This window comes from Pimephales promelas, chromosome 12 (assembly GCF_988280905.1).
Source record: "Pimephales promelas chromosome 12, fPimPro1.hap1.1, whole genome shotgun sequence".
NCBI classification, from domain to species: domain Eukaryota; kingdom Metazoa; phylum Chordata; class Actinopteri; order Cypriniformes; family Leuciscidae; genus Pimephales; species Pimephales promelas.
Genome location: NC_142780.1, coordinates 15,496,170 through 15,517,941, shown reverse-complemented (window position 1 = coordinate 15,517,941; position 21,772 = coordinate 15,496,170). Strand labels below are relative to the sequence as shown.

Sequence of the window (21,772 nt, the reverse complement as noted above, 5' to 3'; positions counted from 1 at the left end):
CCAGTTGAGCATCTGTGGGATATGCTGCCCCAACAAATTCACTCCGCAACTCCACCTCATAACCTACAGGACTTGAAGGATCTGCTGGTAACGTGTTGGTGCCAGACACCACAGAACACCTTCAGGGTCCTATAGAGTCACGCCTCGGCGGGTCGGCGCTGTTTTGGCAGCACACAGAGGACCAACAGCATTTTAGGCGGGTGGACATAATGTTTTAGCTCAACGGTGTAGATTCAATGTGAACAAACTTGCAGGACTCCTCAACTTTAGGAAAAACAGATCCACAGACATCTAACTTTACCATCACAGGAATGTTACATTTTAAAATATATTGAAAAAGCAAACAGTTCCTTTAAATTGTAATAGTATTTTACAATACTACTGTTTTTATTGTACTTTGTATCAAGTAAATGCAGCCTTGGTGAGCAAAAGAGACTTATTTCAAAAACATTTTTGAACCCAATTTTTTCAGAAGCATTAAGAAACTGCTTTGGTCGTCTGTCAGAATATTTGCCTAATCGTTTAACAATAGTGCTTTATTGATACAACATCCCTGAAGAAAAATAGACATTGCTTGATTTACAGTTTGGTCAATGTTTGTGTCTCCTATAAAGTTAAGGAGCTGAGTTCACTTTGAATGACTTTACTGATGAAGAAAGTTGAGATGAAACTCTGAATACTAATACAATTTACTAGAACATGATATAAATTAGGACTAATTACATGGATGTAACAAAGGTAGGCTATATAAGTAAATAGCCTAGCGTCATCTGGTGCTCAACTTTTCTTTTACTGTCTATGTGCACAACATTAAGAATGTTCTCCATTTATTTAACTATCATCTTGTCTTTAAAGCAACTAAAGCCTCGTTTAATCCAAATGAATGTAGTCTCTCTTTATTCTCATAGTTGTATAGGCCTATGCCTATTTTATGGAGACAAACTGTCAGTAGGCTATGATTTATGATATTCATTTAATCTGTCTTCATAGCATATATTTGTTATCTAACACAACTTTAGCAACTATATCTTCTGATGAGCTGGTTCTTTAAGGAACAATACAAGGAACCGGTTTCATTGTTTTCTGTACAGTCCTATGAAAAAATGTATTTCCTGTAACACAAAGTGAAGACCCAGCAAAGAAAATGGGTAAAATATGGGTAAAGAATATGGGTAAAATTGTATCATTGATACATATTACATTTTGTTAGCCTATAAAATAATTATATCCCCCACTTGAGTAGATAAAATATGACACTTTTACATTAAAATGTAGGCTACCACTTTAAAACAGGTCCCTTTACCTAAAACAGTGACATTTAGTTGATCATTGGGACAAATAATTAGACCTATCCCAGTTGATATTGGCATATTATTATAACACATATCATTTAATGTTCATGGTCATTTCACCACTTTACATTAAGTTTTTAAGTATTTTCTTAAAAGACTTAAAATATTTTTTAAAAAGAAACCGTTATAAATGTAGGCTATAGCATACTATGTGTAGGCCTAGTACTACTAGCCTACATAATATAAATCCTAATCTACCGTCTTCTGTTCATTTCAGTTCAAACATGAAGTGGAAGTCACTTTGTGATTGAGAAACACACACTTCTCTTTTACTTCTCTGAAATAAACACACACACAAGCAGCTCCCCATCTTGCTTTTAACCAATCATCGTTCTTCTTACTCTCGCTCAAACCACTGTCTAGCCAATCGTCGTCTCAGTTCTATGTGAGGCAGCAGTGGCGGTAATGTTATGGAGTTTTCTCCCCTGCTCATCAGTGGCACATAGGAAACCCCAGGCCTACTGGAAGCGCTAGAATTACCGACAATAAAACATCAGCATTCAAGTGGTGGTAAATAATATCCGTTTAGTCCTGCATGAGAGCCAAAGAGAGCATCGAAACATGGTGGTTCTCAAAATTAGAGACCAGGTGAGTGATGTGTGATACAGCTAACCTAGCCGAGTTAGGCTAATAAGTGCTAACACGCTAGTGAACTATCCAGAAGCGTTACAGACTATTAGACTACAAACAAAGTCATTTAACTAAAACTGAGAATGGGAATGAAGAAGTGATACACAATTCTATAAGCGAATAATCACGGAACGTAGTATTTAACGTTAGGTATTTGTCATCTCGTATAGTAAGGATGTGGCTAATAGTTGCTAAGCTAAATGTCCGCGAGCCACGATATTAGTAACGGATTATGACGGATGAAGTAAAGTTATAACACTTTATGTCTTCAATAATCTACTAAATGTAATTCATAAATTAAATCCCTCTCCGGGATTAATTGTTATCTTGGCTCAGTCAACAGTTGGTCTCGTGTAGATGACATCTCGTTATACCATGGCTGGGCTGGCTATGAAAATGCTCAGATATCAGAGATTATTATTATAGTGGTTTGATTATGTAGCTTTATTTATCATAAGTTGAAGGTCATTTTAAGATTGATAACTTTATCGTCATTCTGCGTTGGCTTACAACTTTGCAGGGTGCACGACAGGTGTATGGTCGCCTATCAATGATTTACAAATCAAGTCATGCACAGCAGTATAAGAATAATTAAATGTGGTGATTTGAGTTTTGCAGTTGATGTTTTACACTTTGCATGTTACGTGAACTTTGTTGGCTTTTGAATATGAAAGGAGACTGGTATAAGCACATTCAAGATGTTGAATATTTTGCACATTTTGACGTTGACCTTTGTAGTGAATAGTAATGAGACTACTAAAGAGGCTTTATTTAATTACTGACGTCATAGATTTCACCTGTCACATTACATTGTCCTGCTGGATATCTATCTATTTTTACATAATTACATTAAACTTTTCTTGTTTTGACCAATTTGTGATTTTACATAGGGCTGTCAAACGATTCATTGCGATTAATCGCATCCAAAATAAAAGTTTGTGTTTACATATTATATGTGGGTCAGTGGGTGCACTGTGTATAATTATTTTGTGTGTATATATATATATATATATATATATATATATATATATATATATAAATACATACACACACATGCATGTATATTTAAGAAAAAAATATGATTTATATATAAAATATTTATATTTACATATATAAATTGTATATATATTTATATACAGTATATACATGAAAATATTTCTTAAACATATAAAAGCATGTCTGTATATTTATATATACAAAATATAATTATACACAGTGCACCCACATATTATGTAAACACAAACTTTTATTTTGAGTGCGATTAATCGTTTGCCAGCCCTAATTTTACATTAATGTAATTCCTGGTTTTCTTTGGATAACACAATCTTATATGCTTGATGAATCCTTAGCAGTGCTCAACATTAAGGACTTTTGCTACCGGCCCAATGGTTTTGATTTTCACTTGTCCTGTCACAAAAAAAGGTTGTTACAAAACCAGCATTTTGAATCCAGGGAAATTTCACAATTCACAATTTTTATACCACAGCAAAAACTACTAGCCTTACATAATGTTATAAAGTTCAAACATAGCAGGTACAGCAGATTACATTTCTTACTGTTTATGTTCACTCATAAAATAGCCAACTGTTTACAAAGATACTTCCCAAGACCTCACTTTGAATATTTTTACATGTATGTCTGTTCAAGCGTGATATAAGACACAAAAGCGAACCCATTTTCTGTACCAGATTGCAATCTTTAGCATGTGAATGGATTTGAATCAATTAAACATTTAAATTGGCGAGACCAAAAAGCAATTGCATATAATAAACGTCTGTGACAATTCCCTCAGCTGGCCGTCAGACGTTTCTTATTGTTGAGCCCTGCTTATATGCACTTGCAGTGCATTCCAGGTGTTCTCTGGGAGTCGAAGCAATGACCTTGGCATTAGTTCCATGTTCTCCCTGTCGACCTCCAGGAATAGACGATTTCATTATTACGTTGTTAGTGTTTGTGCACATGTGGTTCTCTGGTTAGAGGATGTGGAGATAGCGAAGAGCTCATCTCCATGGTGATGGCATTAACTAGAGGAGCTTGTTATAGGAGACAGAACACGATCGCAGTGCTTGAATAGAAGTTTAAAACCCTGTATGCATCCAGTTGAGCACAGGCCACATGTGACAAATAGAGCCTTGTCTCAGCTTAGAGCCACTAAAGAAGGCTTTTCAAATGAAGCTTTCTTCAAGCACAAGTGCTTTCTTGTTATGTTCTCACGACTCTCAGTGTGAGCCTGTCCTTCCACTGACAACCTGAACTGAGACTAACTGGATTTAGATGAGCCAGTGAAGATCTGGGTTGATGAACTCTACCTATTGTGTTGATTTTTGTACTACATATTGTATTGATTGAGACGTAAATGTGTCAAAAGAAGAGATCTTTCGTATTTTCTTGTTGTGCTTTTTTAAAAATATCCATTATGTTATCTAATATGACCTCAGATTTAATAAACTTCTCAACCTCTATATTGCTCATAGAAAGAACATGTTGATGTTCATTTAAATGCCTTGCTGATGTTGTTATCCTCAAAAGTAGTCCATGGTGTACTGTGAAACCTTGGGCAAATTAATACTTGGCTGTTATCAGAATTTTCTGTGTCTCATTTCACAACGCTCAAGAATGTGTGACCGAACACTTCCTGTAACTCGGGCATAGTGCACATACTTCCCATGAGTCACATTGCGTGCTCTGCAGGAGATGCGGAAGACGCGTGCATTGTTCTAAACCCCCCTTTTTTCTTTATCTCTATCATCACTTTCAAAAAAAAAAAAGAAAGTATGGAATACTTGCATGGCCATATACACACGGCAGCTAAATTCAGTGCCGCGGTGGGTTAGGGATGGAATCAGTTTGCGGCTTAACACCGAGTACCGCAGGAAGCCTACGTTTTTTTGTCACTGTACGTTGCTAATGTGGCAAAGCTGAAGATGGAAATGAGTCTCTGCTATGGAGAACTGATGTTAGCACTCAATGTGTCATCTTTTTCACAGTGTATTTGGCTGCTCCTACTGACATTTTCTTGATTTGTTTTTGTTAAAGGGATAGTTCACTTTGAAATAAATTTGTGATATGTTTTAGCTTACCTCAATGGCATCCAAGATGTAGGTGTCTTTGTTTCCACAGTATTTTCAATTTTGATATTTTTAGGTCAAACCGTTCTTGTCTGTCAGTCATATAATGGAAGTTTATGGGGTCTATCCTGGGTTCACCTCAAAGAGCATCCACAGAGAAGTCCAAATTAAACATGACAATGTAAATACACATTGATGGCCTAAGACACGAAACGAGTGGTTTGTGTGAGAAAACGAACAGTATTTATATCGTTTTACCTCTTGTAATCACAGTCACGCCCAAGTGATCTGAGGGCGAGGGCGCTTCTGTCTGCGCAAGCGCGCCGGAAAGCCCTGGAAGTGACCTCTCTGTGTTGAAAAAGTTATAATGTTACTATATGTTAGTTTGTTTGCTATTTGCGAAATTTGGAGTAAACTAGATCAACATTAGAATAACAGACGCACCATATTCTAACGTTTCATCATGTCGAGCTAACGTTATATAACATTGATTTTTTTTATGTACATTTGCTCACCTGTCTAATAAAGCTTTCAAGTCGTGACTCGTGAAGCTCTGTCAAGTCCAAGTTAGTTGCGGACGTATGTCTCAAAGTCTGCTTGCCATGGTCTGTTTAAAAGAAACCAGAACTGCGTGCCGCTAGATGTCACACACTACGCAGTTGTCCACGTCTGTCGCCATGGTTACGTCATGGCTATGGCAGTATATGAACAGAAATCGAGGATACTGTGGATATTTCGTCTTTGACAGACGACATTTTTTCCGGGACGGCCACTAATTCAAAATTGGAATTTCTCTGAAATAAAAAATCTTTTGAGACTTTTGGGATATTTGTAAGTACACAACTGCTGGGAATATATCACAAAGTGATATAGCTGGCTCAATATTTATTGATAAACACAAAATTAGCCATTGTTATCCTTAATAAACCAGTAGCACAAGCTTCACTGCTGGAACAGTGTTGTCCAGCATCAACTGGCTTGCCAATTTGGAGCCGATTTGCCTTGTCTGCAGTGCACCATCTGCTCTCTCCAAACTAGTGGAGCCCATCGTATTATTTTGCATCCATTTTTTGCTGTTTTGCTTTCAATTAATGAAGAAAATGTTTGGATTGATAATTTTGAGGTTTCTCGCTGGTTGGGATTCACTGCTGTTGTTTAATCCCATTTAACTAATATAAGGGGTTTCTTTTTTCCACCCCCAATTAGGTGGATGTTTGACTGCTCAATCTTGATAAATTAAGATTCTTCAAACTCTTTCATCCATGTTATGTACCACATTTCTAGGATCAAATCAAATGGTTTTAACTTTAAAGTTGATTTTGGGTCAGTTTGTGTAGGTGTGGATTTAAAATATTGTGTCTGTAATGGCAGTTTTTGAAGTTATTAATGTAATTATCATTTTTAGATGCTGACTGTTTGTTATTGACACCTAATAGAGTAGAGCAACTCTCAAGTCATGAATAAAAAAAGTAGTATTACATTTCTGGTTTTCAATGTCGCTCTGTGGTTCTGGCAGAGATGTGTCGCTGATTTTTGTCAACCAAATTTACAGATGCACCGATTGGAAAGTTTTGGCCGATACCAATAATACTTTATATTTAAGAGGCGATGACCGATAAATCTAAATCTAAATGTTTATATAATTTTGAGATCATGATTAACACTAATCGTAATATACAATGCCAGGTTTATTAGGCAACGAGATTAGAAGGAGTTGAGGCAAGCTAGAGAAGAGGAGAAATGCAGAGGTAATGACAACATTGTTGGATACAGCAATTCCCTTTTTTATAAAAGAAATTACAAAATATCAACAAATAGGGGATATTTCTTCTTTCTAAACAACACAAATCATACTTTATCAAATAGTATACAATTCAAAAATATATAGATATTGTAGATATTTATTACAGAGTGGCAAAGTTAAGTCTGCATGGGGATAAGCTCCAAATTGAAATGAAATATTAATTGGAGACATTGTTTAATGCTATTATAATCGATCCTTTAAAACTTGAATGTTTGTCAACTAGAATAAAAGCATGCTTTCTTTCATTGTAAGGGAAAGAAAATTGACTGATTTGAAGAATCACCCATTAGTGTCAATTTGCACTGCAGCTCTAAAAGTCGAGGCGAGGCGGCAGAGTCTGGTTTTATTTAGAATCATTCTGGCCCTTGAGGATGCACTTACATAACCAATAAATATGCAGTCTCATGACAACACTACCTCAAGGTGTTTTTGCTTCGGTTTGCTGTCAGAAGTCTTTGGGGGAGAGATGCAACCATGTTTATTCAGTTGTTGCGAACACAATCTCAGACTCTGCATTTAAGTTCACCGCTCAGGACACAAGTAAAATGTCACGATTCAGACTAGGCCATGTTTCTCACTGTCAGTTGTGTAACTTGATGATTTTCTGTCTGTCTTTCAGCCTGCCCTGCTAAAAGCTATTTTCAATGTTGATCCGGATGAAGTACGCTCTCTCATTTTCAAAAAAGAGGATGTGAATGTACAAGTAAGATTTTAACCTGCTTTTAACCTGATTTTAACCTTGCTTAATTGATCCATCACGTTTTCTTGAACTGACTCAATTGTGATTAAGAACTTTCTTAATTTCTTTCAGGACAATGAGAAAAGGACACCACTGCATGCAGCTGCTTACCTAGGAGATGCTGAAATTATAGAGCTCTTAATTTTATCGGGTAAACGCACCTGAAATATTCATCATGATTAAATACATTTTCTGAAGCTTCTCGTATCTTCTCCCTTTGATTCCAGGTGTCTTCAGATCAGATGTGGCTTTGATGTATTGTTATACTGTTATTCATGAATCTCTTGATGTTTCAATGTTGTTCGTGATGTAGGGGCGAGGGTGAATGCCAAAGACAACAAATGGCTGACTCCTCTTCACCGCGCAGTGGCATCCTGCAGTGAGGTACTACAAGCACAGAGACATTCGACAACCTATACATGTAGACTCGCGCCTTGGACTTCCTGAAGAGTAGGATTGTCACAATAGCAAAATATCAGTAGTGCATACCTGGGTTATTATAGTTAACTGAAACTAAAACTGGTATTTAAAAACATTTTTGTTGTTTAAAATAAGAGCTTAGTGAAATAAAATATTACAAAACGTATTTTATTTCAGCTATTTTATTTTAGCTTAACTTGATGTACTGAAATAACTAAAGGTGAAGTTGAAAAACCGATGTAGACACTAAAAAGTAACAAGACATTTATGTAGACATAAAATACGTAGAACAAAATTACTTTAAAATTAAAATGGAAAAATAATTATAAAAACTATCGGATATCAAAATATTGGTGTACTAAAATAACACTGGTGAATACCAAAATTCTGATATAAATTTGGCATCAGAGCAAAAACTGATTTTGAAAATATTCTAAACTATTTTAAAACTAAAAAAATATTTTTATTTAAAAAGTTAAATTAACTTAAAAAATTAAATTAAAAACAATAAAATATAGCCTACATTAAGTTGAATCTAATAATTAAAGTAAACGGTTATAAAATAAGATAATTACAAGCATAAATAAATAGAAACAGTAGAATAAAGATATAAGTGAGCTAAACACTGCTGTAAGATATCTGAAACTTCAAGCACTAAAAATGGAAGAATATTAAAAAATTGTCTTGTTTTTATTTTTGCTCTCAATAATTTGCAGTGCAAAAATACCAGTGTTTTTGACTTCAGCTCATGCGAGTACATTGACTAATTATTACTTGACAAAATAAGGCAAAAAAAAAAAAAGTAATGTTTCAGATTATTGATCTGCTTCTTCATATAACCTTGTGTCTTGCAGGAGGCAGTGCAGGTTTTGTTGAAGCACTCTGCTGATGTAAACGCTCGAGATAAGAACTGGCAGACCCCTCTACATGTGGCCGCTGCTAACAAAGCAGTTCGCTGCGCTGAGGCGTTGGTGCCGCTGCTAAGCAACGTTAATGTATCCGATCGGGCTGGACGAACCGCTCTGCACCACGCTGCCTTCAGTGGCCACCTGGAGGTCAGTGAAGAAGCATTTGCATATGTGTGGGTTTGTTGAAATTATGGTTCAGAATTCATTAAGAGCTTGAGGTACAATTGAGAGATGAATATTTTAACATTATATAAATTGAGGGGTTTTTTTTACACTGCAGATGTATTGTTTAATTAATGTCCTCCATGCTTGTTTTTCTTTTTTCAGATGGTGCGGTTACTGCTGTCCAGGGGAGCTAATATAAATGCGTTTGATAAGAAGGACAGAAGGGCGATCCACTGGGCGGCATACATGGGTGAGACAGAGCAATGTTTGTTTTCCAGATCTTTTCACAGCCATATGTGGGATCTATAAATTCAAAACCCATTCAAATCCTCAACTATTCATTTTTTTCTGTAACCCAGGTCACATGGAGGTGGTTAAACTGCTGGTGTCGCATGGCGCTGAGGTGACGTGTAAGGATAAGAAAGCTTACACACCCCTTCACGCTGCGGCGTCCAGTGGGATGATCAGTGTAGTGAAATATCTGCTGGATTTGGGAGTGGATGTGAGTGTTAACCTTTCACAAAAATCGAATTAAATATAATGTTTACTATGGATCATATTGAATATACAGAAATTTTGCTGCCGATATTAAAAATACAGTTGGGGTCGATTGCGGATATGGCTGCAATTAAATATAATTTTAAAAATGTAAATTTTACATATTCACTTAAAATTAAAATAAGTATAAATTAAAAAGTAATTAAAAAACTATAAATTAATATAATTAAAAAAAATTCACTTGAAACTATACTTTAGTTTAAATAAAAGCTTTTTGAATTTGTGATCCTAGTATTTTTCACAAATTAAAAAATTGTAAAAAAAAAAAAATAAATAAAGTACTAGTTAAGGAATTAAATACTAGAGATGTTCCAATTGCAATTTTCCTCAATTTTTCTTTTGACGATTGCGATTTTCCTTCTAAGAAGTATTATTGAAAGTATATGCAAACTAAAATCTACTTTTCTTCAATGCAAAATGTATTTTTTTATAAAAAACACAAGTAAAATGAAAAACAATAAGAACAAATAAACAAATTGCATGTAAAATACATTTACATATGCCTGCCTCCAGAGCAAGATATCAAAGAATAGTTATACATCATCACACTGCTGCTGCCATTCTGTCAGTGACTTATATTAGTTTCTCTCAAATTACCTTTCCTTTTTTTTTGCAATGTGCAATTTTCATTTTAAAATGCACAATGGCATTTTTCACATGCATGGGCATTTGTAGTTTTGGGATAGGGTGATTTGGTCCAAGTATGTTTCATAGGGCATTATGCTAACCATTTCATGCAGAGACCCACTTTAAAGGCACTGCTGTGCATTTTTAAAAAGCATGTTTAGATAATTGGGTAACACCAAAATGCCTAAATTAGTTCAGTTTCATTCAGTAGCACATTCTATTTGACACATTTGTAATTAAACTCTTTTGAAAGCCTGTGCAGTTTAAAGTAGTGCTGTTATGTGGCATTTGCGTAATCGATGACGTTGATTTGCGACAATGCGTCTCACTGCATGTTCGCACAAAACAAGACTCCTTTACTCACGGAGACCGAGAAATGATATGCGCCCACAGCAGCTTCAGTGGATCTTCAGATGCAGCTCAAGCGTACCCTACACTTGGTTACAAAACTTTTTGAATATCTAGTCGTTTCAAAATAGCTGATACATGAACTCATGCCTTGTTTAGTGTTATGGATGCTATGGTTTTCGGAGTTAGAATGGGGTTTTGACTTTAGCTGTTCGTTTGACTTCTGCTGAATGAACAAAATATTTCAAGACTCATACCTGTAAGGAATCCCAAACAGTGATTGAATGCAGCCATCATAATTTGTATTACTGATGGATGTCTTTTCATTCTTGGGTCGCTCTTATGAGAATTTTTTTTTCGAAAAACATTGAAAGTTAACAAGTTATGGTTATTATTTTTAATCTGTTAATCTGAAAAGAATTAATATATTTATTAAAATTAAAAATAATCGATAGATTGCAGCCCTAGTGTGAATGTTGTGTACCTGATCTTTTAAACTGTTGACATGCTTGCAGATGAACGAGCCAAACGCATATGGGAACACTCCGCTGCATGTGGCATGCTACAACGGTCAGGATGTGGTGGTGAACGAGCTGATCGAGTGTGGCGCGAATGTGAACCAGGTTAATGAGAAGGGCTTCGCACCCCTGCACTTCACCGCAGCCTCACGGCACGGAGCGCTCTGCCTCGAGCTGCTTGTGGGCAATGGAGCTGATGTCAATATCAAGGTAGAGCGTCTATTAGGGCTTCACATGTATGACAAAAATTACCACTGGATTTGATTAGATTAATAGAGTTTATTTATCACTGTTTTCTGCTTGTACAGAGTAAGGACGGTAAGACCCCTCTACATATGACCGCGATCCACGGGAGGTTCTCCAGATCTCAGGCGATTATTCAGAATGGTGAGTCTTCATTTTTATGTGCTCTATTTTTGAAACCTGCAGTATCTGACTGCGTCAAATTTCGTGTATGTGTAGGTGCTGAGATAGACTGTGAAGATAAGAACGGGAACACTCCTCTACACATTGCAGCTCGATACGGACATGAGCTTCTCATCAACACACTGATCACTAATGGAGCTGATACAGCCAAGTATGAATTTGCATTCCCCATGCGCTTGTTAATTATTGAACATAACAGCTTTGTTACATTTGTGGACTGACTGTTGACATAATGTAGGCAGGAATTCATTATATATCTTCTTCGGAAATCCCAAGAATGTTGTAATTGATCCCACATGCACACAGTGAGATGCTCCTGGCTTTCTGATTGTAACATTGGGTCTTTAATTTAGGAGGGGAGTTCACGGCATGTTCCCACTGCATTTGGCTGCTCTCAGCGGCTTCTCTGACTGCTGCCGTAAGCTGCTGTCATCTGGTAAGACGCTTTCTGTGCATGGATTACAATGTTTGTTGTTTTTAAATAAAAAGATGAACTGAATAGGTCTCTGTCTTTCCAGGCTTTGATGTAGACACCCCTGATGACTTTGGAAGGACCTGTTTACATGCTGCTGCTGCTGGCGGGTGAGTTTCTTTTTCATTTTATGGTCTGTGACATGATGCAATGTTTTTCTTGGTCCAAATCTTTTTCTTTAGAATTTATTCAGAAAAAAAGAAAGAAAAAATAGATATATATTTATTGATTTCGGAATTAAATGTTATAATTTTAAGGTATAATCAGGGGTTTTGTGGCCGATTCTACATGAAAAATAGAATGCTAAAAAAAGTTATGAGATGAGAATGGGTCATTCATTGAATTCTAACTCACCGATCTACAAACTACAAATATCATAAATAAGATAAAATAAAACAATTTAAAAGAGTACAAATTTTGAAAGGAAACTTAGTTTGGCATAATTTTTATTTATTACAGTAATTTATGAAAAAACAATAATTGTTTGAACAAATAATAATTATAATAAAAAGTAATAGTTTAGAAAAAATGGCTTCATAGTTTAGAAATATTTTAAAAACTTTGTTTTTTAAAAACATTTGGTGCAACCAACGTGGAAACAAAATTATATCATAAAGACCCTCATGACTGTGTGCCAAGGTCAATAAGTTTCTTAAAATACCAGAAAATTTGACCTTTTATGGTAAGGCAAGGTTAGTTCAGTTTGCAAAATGCTATGTGATCCCCCCCCAAAAAAAATTAATGGTATTTATAAAGTATAATAATAAATAAAACACTTTTGTCAAGTTTCACATTTGTACACTGTGATGTAAAGAAGCACACAATGTATGAGGAAAATATATTTAAAAAAAAATAGAAATTAAATAATTCAATGATTGCTACACTACACATTCAATTTAACATCATTAAATTGAAACTTTATTGACATTTTAAACCAGACTAAACATTTCTTATTGTGAATACTTTTTGTTGTTGTTGTGATTAACCACCTAGTGTAACTCATTTAATGTCATTTGTGCATTTTGAGCATGTATTACAGTATTTAATGAAACATGTTTTCCACTGCAGGAACCTTGAGTGTCTGAATCTCCTCCTCAACACAGGGGCAGACTTCAATAGGAAGGACAGTTTTGGAAGGTGTGTTTACCTGTACACTACCATTGTCATCCATTATGCTAATAGTTTTTTGATATGTTTGATTCTGGGGCTTGAGGAAATATTCTCTTCTTTAGGACACCTTTGCACTACGCAGCTGCAAACTGCAACTACCAGTGCCTGTTTGCTTTGGTGGGTTCAGGAGCCAATGTCAATGAGCTGGACAAGAGGGGCTGCACCCCCCTCCACTACGCCGCTGCCTCTGACGCAGATGGAAAGTGAGTTGCCATAAGCACTATGGTTGAGTTGGATGGGTAATTTCAAAGCAAATGAATCTACCAGTCTCTCTCATTCCCTCCCTAGGTGCCTGGAATATTTGCTGAGGAATGATGCTAACCCAGGGATCCGGGACAATCAGGGCTACAATGCAGTGCATTACGCCTCTGCTTATGGACACCGCCTGTGTCTGGAGCTGGTGAGACGACTTAAAATCACGTGATAGAGCTATGCTTTTAATATTTTCAGCTTACTGTATTTCTGTCCTCTTTATTAGATTGCTAGTGAAACTCCTTTAGATGTGGTAAGTACTATGACACTCAACACCTTTAAGATCATCACTGCCCTTGAGTTGATCAGACCTAATTAAATCTGTTGTGTCTTGTCTTGAAGTTAATGGAAACCTCAGGGACGGATATCCTAAATGACTCTGATGTACGTGCTCCGGTGAGCCCACTCCACCTGGCTGTGAGTACAATCTCCATCTGTATGTTCAACAAATGTTGGCAAATTTTCTTGCGTCCTGGCTGGGGTTCATCTCAGATTTTATGTAATGGTTGTCCTCAGGCGTACCATGGACATCACCAGGCTCTTGAGGTGTTGGTTCAGTCTCTGCTGGACCTGGATGTGAGAACAGCACAAGGGCACACGCCGCTGGACCTGGCTGCCTTCAAAGGCCATGTTGAATGTGTGGATGTGCTAATCAACCAGGGGGCTTCCATCCTGGTGAAAGACTACACGCTCAAACGCACCCCCATCCATGCCGCTGGTATGTTGTACATATTGAAGTTGTTATCCCCAAAATTTGTGACAGTTTACCAAACACAGATCAATGTGTATCTTAACGGTAAGGCTGGGTGGTATGATGGTATATATCGTTACCGCTGTAGAAAATGTGAACCGTAACCCATTTTTTTAAATCTGTGTATACCGTGACATGTAAATAAGTGGGCATGGTTAACTCCCGTGCAGCGTACATGAGACTGAGACACTGAGATTTGCCAAAGCAAAATGGAGAAAGCACATCAATAGGATCCAGAAAGGAAATACGTTTTCTAAAGGGTTGTTGTTATTTACGGGGGAAAAGGCGCAGCAGTCAACTAGAGCAGTGACTAATGTTAGTAGGCTACAGTTTAGAGTGCACATTCGCAACAGGGAAAGCATAAAGCTTACTTGATAACATTTCATATATCAATTCACGAATAGAAATAACTTTAAATATAGCTGTCTGCATCTTTCTGTCTCTTATGTATAGTTACTCTTACATCAGAGGACCATGCATGGACATAAACACTCATGACGCGTGTCTATTCTCTTGCCTTGCAGCCACAAATGGTCACTCTGAATGTCTCCGTTTGCTCATCGGAAATGCTGACCTCCAGAGTGCAGTGGACATCCAGGATGGGATTGGCCAGTAAGTACAGGACACAAAAAACAATGTTCTTCTTGTGGAAGTCAATTGAAATTACAGATATATTCATATACGTGATCCCAGGACTCCTCTGATGCTGTCAGTTCTGGGCGGACACACAGACTGCGTTTACTCCCTTATTAATAAAGGAGCCAATGTTGATGCCAAAGACAAGTGGGGCCGCACTGCTCTGCACAGAGGGGTAAATCGCAACTCCTTGCACTAGAAGTATTTCTACTGGCACTGGCTCTCACCTGTGCTAGTGCTTCCTGTTGTGGCTCATGGATGTGTGTGTTGTTCTAACCAGGCAGTGACGGGCCATGAGGAGTGTGTGGAGGCTCTGCTGCAGCACAGTGCCAGTTTCATGGTACGGGACTGTAGGGGGCGCTCTCCAGTGCACCTTGCGGCTGCCTGTGGCCATGTTGGGGTTCTGGGGGGCCTTCTGCATGCTGCCCAGTCAGTAGAGACCATTCCTGTCATCACTGACCACCAGGGCTACACGCCCCTTCACTGGGCCTGTTACAACGGTGAATAAACGCACTTGCCAGTCACAGATGGACACACTATACCTGTCTAAAGGCCTGCTCACACCAAGTCTGATAACTTAAAGGAGTAGTTCACTTTTAAAAAAAACTTTTTCTGATAATTTACTCACCCCCATGTCATCCAAGATGTCCATGTCTTTCTTTCTTTAGTCGAAAAGAAATTAAAGTTTTTTTATGAAAACATTCTAGGATTTTTCTCCATATAATGGACTTCAATGGGAACCAAACGGTTCAAGGTCCAAATGACAGTTTCAGTGCAAACTGTTCCAAGGGCTTTAAACGATTCCAGACGATGAATAAGGGTCTTATCAAGCGAAATGATCTCTCATTTTAAAAAAACTAAGTTTAAGTTTTATAAGCTCAAATGGTCGCCTTGCTCTGTTCTGTGATGCGCGTTCGTGACTCTCCTGTTCGAACTCGTGTATCAAAATAAACGAATCTTTTTTCGTGTCATTTGGTTCATTCAACAAACGAAATTGAACAATTTGACTCGGAAAAAGATTTGTCCATTTTGATGAACGTGTTCGAACAGGAGAATCACAGAACAGAGCAAGCCATTTGAGCTTATGAAACTTAAACTTAAACTTATCTTTTTGTTAAATGAGCGATCATTTCGCTTGATAAGACCCTTATTCATCGTCTGAAATTGTTTAAAGCCCTTTGAACAGTTTGCGCTTAAACTGTCTTTTGGACCTTGAACCGTTTGGTTACCAGTAAAGTCCATTATATGGAGAAACATTCTGGAACGTTTTCATAAAAAAACTTGAATTTCTTTTCGACTGAAGAAAGAAAGACATGGATATCTTGGATGACATGGGGGTGAGTAAATTATCAGCAAAAGTTTTTTTTTTTTGTTTTTTTTAAAGTGAACTGCTCCTTTAATGCAGGGTTCCCACACTCAAGAAATATATCAGGGAATTTCTGAAAATCTGTTTGGTTTTCCATCATCTGTTTGGAGGCTCAGGAAGCTGAATCCTCTTTTGAGCTACATTCAGATTTCAGGTTGTTCGCCATTTTTAAAGTCTTTCATGCACAGATAAGCATACTTATTGAAATTTTATTTTAAGGAAAACAACCTGGCATACAAAGGAAATCCTCTTTAGCAATTTCTATGTAATAATAATAAATTATAAAAATATGTTGTAATCATAATCTAATAGATTCACAGGTCATGAAAATTCATTGGTCAAAATGTGTGGGAACCCTGTAAATGGCACTAGGATGTCTATTTTTGTTTCTTGTTCTGCAAAATGTTTAAATCTGAATGAAAGCATGAAATGGTCTGAAACAATACAGATTCCACTTGCATTAATCTGAAACAACCCTTATTTTATTTATAGAAGTGACATATATGGTAACACTTTACAATAAGGTTCATTAGTTAAGTTGTTAATGCATTAACAATGATCAATACATTTGTTACTGTATTAGCTAATCTTTGTTAATGTTAGTTAATAAAAATACAGTTGTTCATCATTTGTTCTTGTTAGTTCACAGTGCTTTGAGTAACAAATACAACCTTTGATTTTTAATAATGTATTTGTAAATGTTGGAATTAATTTTAACTAAGATTAATAAATGCTGTAGAAGTATTCTTCATTTTTAGTTCATGTTAAGTATGGTAGTTTACTAATTAACCTTATTGTCATGTGTTACCATATCTATCTATCTATCTATCTATCTATCTATCTATCTATCTATCTATCTATCTATCTATATATCTATCTATATATCTATGTATATGTATACTGTATCTAGGGGAGTGAAGACAAATCTCAATGGCCTTATTTGTTGTTACTACACCCTAAAAAAGGTCAAACCAGCTAATCACAAAATATGATCGCTGTCACATGTTCACTAACCAGAGTCAGTCATTATTCCTATTCTAAATGACGTTTGAGTTACAATTCTTATCACTCGATGTCTGTGATTTGATACCGATTCGGACGGGACTGACATCTCATTGTTTATTACAGTGGTGGTAGTGCGTGTTTTCTAGACGTGGGTGTTGCAGAAGTTACATTATATTTGTTAATACAATTTTAATTAATTATAAAAACCCTATTTAAGTAAACCTCAAGTTTTTAGCAGTGGCTGTTTATAATAAACTTGCATAAGTGAGCTGAGAAATCTAGACGTAGAGATCTAGAAGTATCTTACTCTTACCTACCTGACACTGTTATTAAAATGTGCAGTCTTTGAAGTTTCCACGATTTGGCTTTATTTATTGATTGCATGTGTTATTTTTTTCCTTCGCATAACATCTATAATGAAATAAAAGCATCCCAAAGATTGGTGCCGAATTAGTAGCTCAACAATCACAGACATTCACATTCCGACAGGATTAGATTTCTCAGAGGACCGTTGAGTTTGTGAGTTACAGAGGTGTGAGGAAAAACAATGACTTGGCAGATTGGGACGGGATTAAAATTGCAAAGTACGTCTGTGAAACATGAATTTTTTTTAAATGTCCTCCTGGAGAACTAGTCCCATCCGAATAGGGTTGTTGAGCGATATCCAAGTCTTGTGGGATAAACTACATCAGATTCTCTCTCTGCAGGTCATGACACTTGTGTTGAAGTGTTGCTGGAGCAGGAGTTATTTCATAAGACTGAAGGGAACACCTTTAGCCCCCTTCACTGCGCTGTGTAAGTGGATTTAGGTTGGTTTGGTGTGTGTGTGTTTGTAAGAAGTGCAAGAGTATTGAAGCTCTGTTATTTTATGACCTTCAGTATAAATGACAATGAAGGAGCAGCTGAGATGTTGATAGACACACTTAGTCCTGCCATCGTCAATTCAACTGATTCCAAAAACAGGTACCACTCATACTTCTCTTTATTCATTCTATGCTACTTTCATTTCTTTCTTACGTTTCTTTAATGAATGTCAAGGCTGGGCAAAAAAGTTTGGTTGGGTTTTTTTTTTTTTTTTTGTATGTATGTATGTATGTAAAATGTTAAATTCTCATTATTTAGCTTCTTTTTGTTGTGGTTGAGATCCAGGCTGTAATTGTTGTTCTCTCTGTAACAGGACTCCTCTTCACGCTGCAGCATTCACAGATCACGTGGAGTGTCTACAGCTCCTGCTGGGTCATAACGCACAGGTGAACTGTGTGGATGCTGGAGGCAAAACCCCACTCATGATGGCTGCTGAGAACGGCCAAACCAATGCCGTCGGTAGGCGTTTGACACTTTTGTGTGTGTGTGTTTACAGTTAACTGAGTTTGTGTTTGGTTTTGATGTCTGTCTGTGTTTGGCAGAGGTGTTAGTGAGCAGTGCAAAAGCAGATCTCACGCTACAGGATGCCAACAAAAACACTGCTCTCCATCTGGCCTGCAGTAAGGTAAGAAACTCTCTGTTCTGTTATGCCTTCATTTCTGTTGAAGTTGTTTTTGTATTCTGCATTGAGCTCAAGCAATGGGACATTGCATTTAGTATAGATCTCTTACTCACACTATTGATTTTCATTTGCTCTCTATAGGGTCATGAAACCAGTGCCTTGTTGATCTTGGAGAAGATCACTGACAGAAACCTCATCAACTCAACCAACGCAGCTTTACAAACGTACGGTCAACACGTAGAAATGATGCACTGACGTACCAAAATATATTAACAAGTGATGTTTTTTTTTTTTTTTTTTTTGTATTAATACGGATTTCGGTATTTTCTGACCTTAAAGGGACACTCCACCCATTTGCATCGTTAGAAATCCAGTTATACTATTGAATAGTCGCATTTTCCCCTGAGACGAGAGAAATCCGCTATTTACCTTTTTCACTTCCTCCTACAATGAGCAAAAATTGTCTTTTTATGTCATTGTAGGAGGAAGTGTAAGAGGTGGGGATTTCTGTAAAGACTACAAGCACTAGATCCCACCCTTTCAAACCCGCCCATAGGGGGCTGGGCCTAATGCGCAAACAGACCAATCACAGATCAGTGCTAGTGCGTTTGATTTCACCGGCAGAAAATTTTTTGCAAATATGGACGAAGGTACTGAATATGCAGACGGATGCATTATGGATAGGTTTGGGTACCGAAACGCAGTGACAATAGGGAACGGGTTCCGACATAAACGGTAATAACCAGACCGAATAAGAACGAAAATTTCATGAGGCGCACACACGCAAAGTCTCTCTCAATATACGGTTTGATCTGTCTCGCATGCGCGCTCTTGCTCACTCGCTCTCGAAAAAAAGAAAGAATAATAATTTTCTTTTAGTTGATCACATGCCTGATTTATAGAATAAGCCTAATATTACGTTCTCATTTTCCAGGCCCCTGCATGTTGCTGCCAGGAATGGCTTGACTGTGGTTGTCCAAGAACTACTAGCTAAGGGTGCTAGTGTGCTAGCCGTGGATGAAAATGGTAAATGCTGATGATTTGTAACCTTACCGTAATCATGACCATATAGTTATTAATGTGTGTTTAAAATAAATAGCATGTTTAGAAATGTGCAAAAAGTTGGTGATCCTTTTACGTACATATACATTACCATTTAAAAGAATGTAGAATCAGTAAGATTTTATTTATTTTAATACTTTTACTCAGCAAGCATGTATTAAATTGATCAGAAGTGACAAATATTTTGCACCAGATCAGCATATTAGAATGATTTCTGAAATATGACACTGAAGACTAAAGTAATGATGCTGAAAATTCATGTGTTTTGCTATCACAAGAATAGATTATATTTTAAAACATTAAAACGTTTATTGTAAATTGTATTATTTGGTAGTATTACTGTTTTTACTGCATTTTTTGTTTTTTAAATCAGCCTTGTTGATCATAAGAAACTTTCAAAAATATAAAATAATCTTACTGACCCTAAACGTTTGAGTGGTACTGCGTGTATACGTTTTTATATATTTCTTTGTATAGACCATTTCAAAAGATGTAAACAACACTGGCCCAGAAACACTTCCTGTTTCAGTTTGTAACTGTTTTCTTTATTTCACATGTAAAGAAAAGATCTTAAAGATGTTTTTTTAACTTTTTGATTCAATTTTAAATGTTCTGTTGGTTGTATTTTATCCTAGCTTTTATGTAGTGTTAAAAAACTGAAACAGGAAGTGCTTCTGGACCAGTGTTGTTTACATCTTTTGAAATGAGTAACCATAGAATCGAATTTTGGAAATCATGGAAATTTAAAAAACAAGAGATCATGGAATTTTGGTTGCAAGGTTTACAGATAAATAAAACAAAACATTGATCTCCTAATATTATTTTTCTATAATAATATTTATCATTCTTTATCCATACGTTATATTGGAAAATAATTGTTTTATCATTAGTATCAGTCCAAATGTCTCCTTTGTCCCTAATTCTCACATGGCAGTTTTGTTAACCATAATAGCATAACACCATTCTGAAGGCTCTCCTCTCATTTCTCTGAAAGGCTACACTCCGGCCCTGGCTTGTGCTCCTAACAAAGACGTGGCAGATTGCCTGGCGCTAATCCTGGCCACCATGATGCCAGTGTCTCCCGGCGGAGGTGCGGTGCCCAGCCTCACGTTCAGTGCCATCAATCACTACACCAGCCCCACTAAAAGCGTCACGTTCGACAGTCTGCCCATGCTCCGCTCCGAACACAGCTCCTATTGCAGTTTCAACAGCATCAGCCGCCACGACGGCTTCAAGGACGACGAGCTAAACGACTCTGACTCAGAGACTTACTGAGGTGGAGGAAAGGAGAGGCTCACATCTTGTCTTAATTTACCCAGCGGCCGGCCACTCCGCAGAGCCTTAACTCTCTACACGTGTATATGAGGCGCAGCAGGCTGGTGCTCCCAGTCCCTTTATCCATCAGCTCAACCTCTGCCAGCACATCTTGCCCTACACAAAAATAATGGATAAGTGGGCGGGCGGACCTCCCGACATGGCAATAACGAGACAAGAATCAGCAGCCTGGGACCAACGTTTGCACGGGCAGTTTGACTCTGTCTGATTCAGATCGTGAGGGAAGACTTGAATCAGTCCCCTTACGAAAGACTGGAATATTCGTGATGCTTTCAACAGTTTCAAGTCAGTGTGCACTTCTGAATCGATCATTTACAACTTGGGTAAAGAAATGATTTATTTTTTAAAAAAACGATTTTAATACGTGTCAATTTCTCTGCCCCTCTGAGGGGGGAAAAAATTATAATCAATAGTTTGCAAAATTGAGGACATGATATGAAGATCAGCATTGTAATGCTTCTGGCCACAAGCATGAGTGATGTTAAAAAGCTAACTGTCTCCATCTTCAGTTTTAGGATAAATTATTCTTTTTATCTATGGTATTTATTTTTACTTTCCATATTTCATCATCATTTTGTGCCTTCATAAATTACTGTATGGAGGGAAGGGGCAGCTTGTGAGAACAAATCTACGATGCACAAGAAGTTCAACACTACGTCTGTGAAAAGCACTGA

The 21,772-nt window shown here is 37.0% G+C and overlaps 1 protein-coding gene across 1 annotated transcript; it reads left to right on the top strand.

The window, feature by feature from the left end:
* Positions 1-1,746: 1,746 nt before the first annotated feature.
* ankrd28b (ankyrin repeat domain 28b) lies at positions 1,747-21,434 on the top strand. The gene is made up of 28 exons (XM_039694472.2): positions 1,747-1,940; positions 7,474-7,557; positions 7,666-7,744; positions 7,907-7,977; positions 8,868-9,068; positions 9,249-9,336; positions 9,446-9,588; positions 11,135-11,347; positions 11,446-11,524; positions 11,600-11,714; positions 11,917-11,999; positions 12,082-12,145; positions 13,104-13,172; positions 13,268-13,408; positions 13,494-13,605; positions 13,684-13,710; positions 13,800-13,874; positions 13,974-14,175; positions 14,733-14,820; positions 14,902-15,019; positions 15,125-15,344; positions 17,923-18,010; positions 18,095-18,178; positions 18,393-18,538; positions 18,622-18,704; positions 18,843-18,925; positions 19,636-19,727; positions 20,758-21,434. Exons 1-28 carry the CDS (start codon positions 1,914-1,916, stop codon positions 21,036-21,038), a joined length of 3,156 nt encoding a protein of 1,051 aa, XP_039550406.1. The 5' UTR covers positions 1,747-1,913; the 3' UTR covers positions 21,039-21,434.
* Positions 21,435-21,772: the final 338 nt, after the last annotated feature.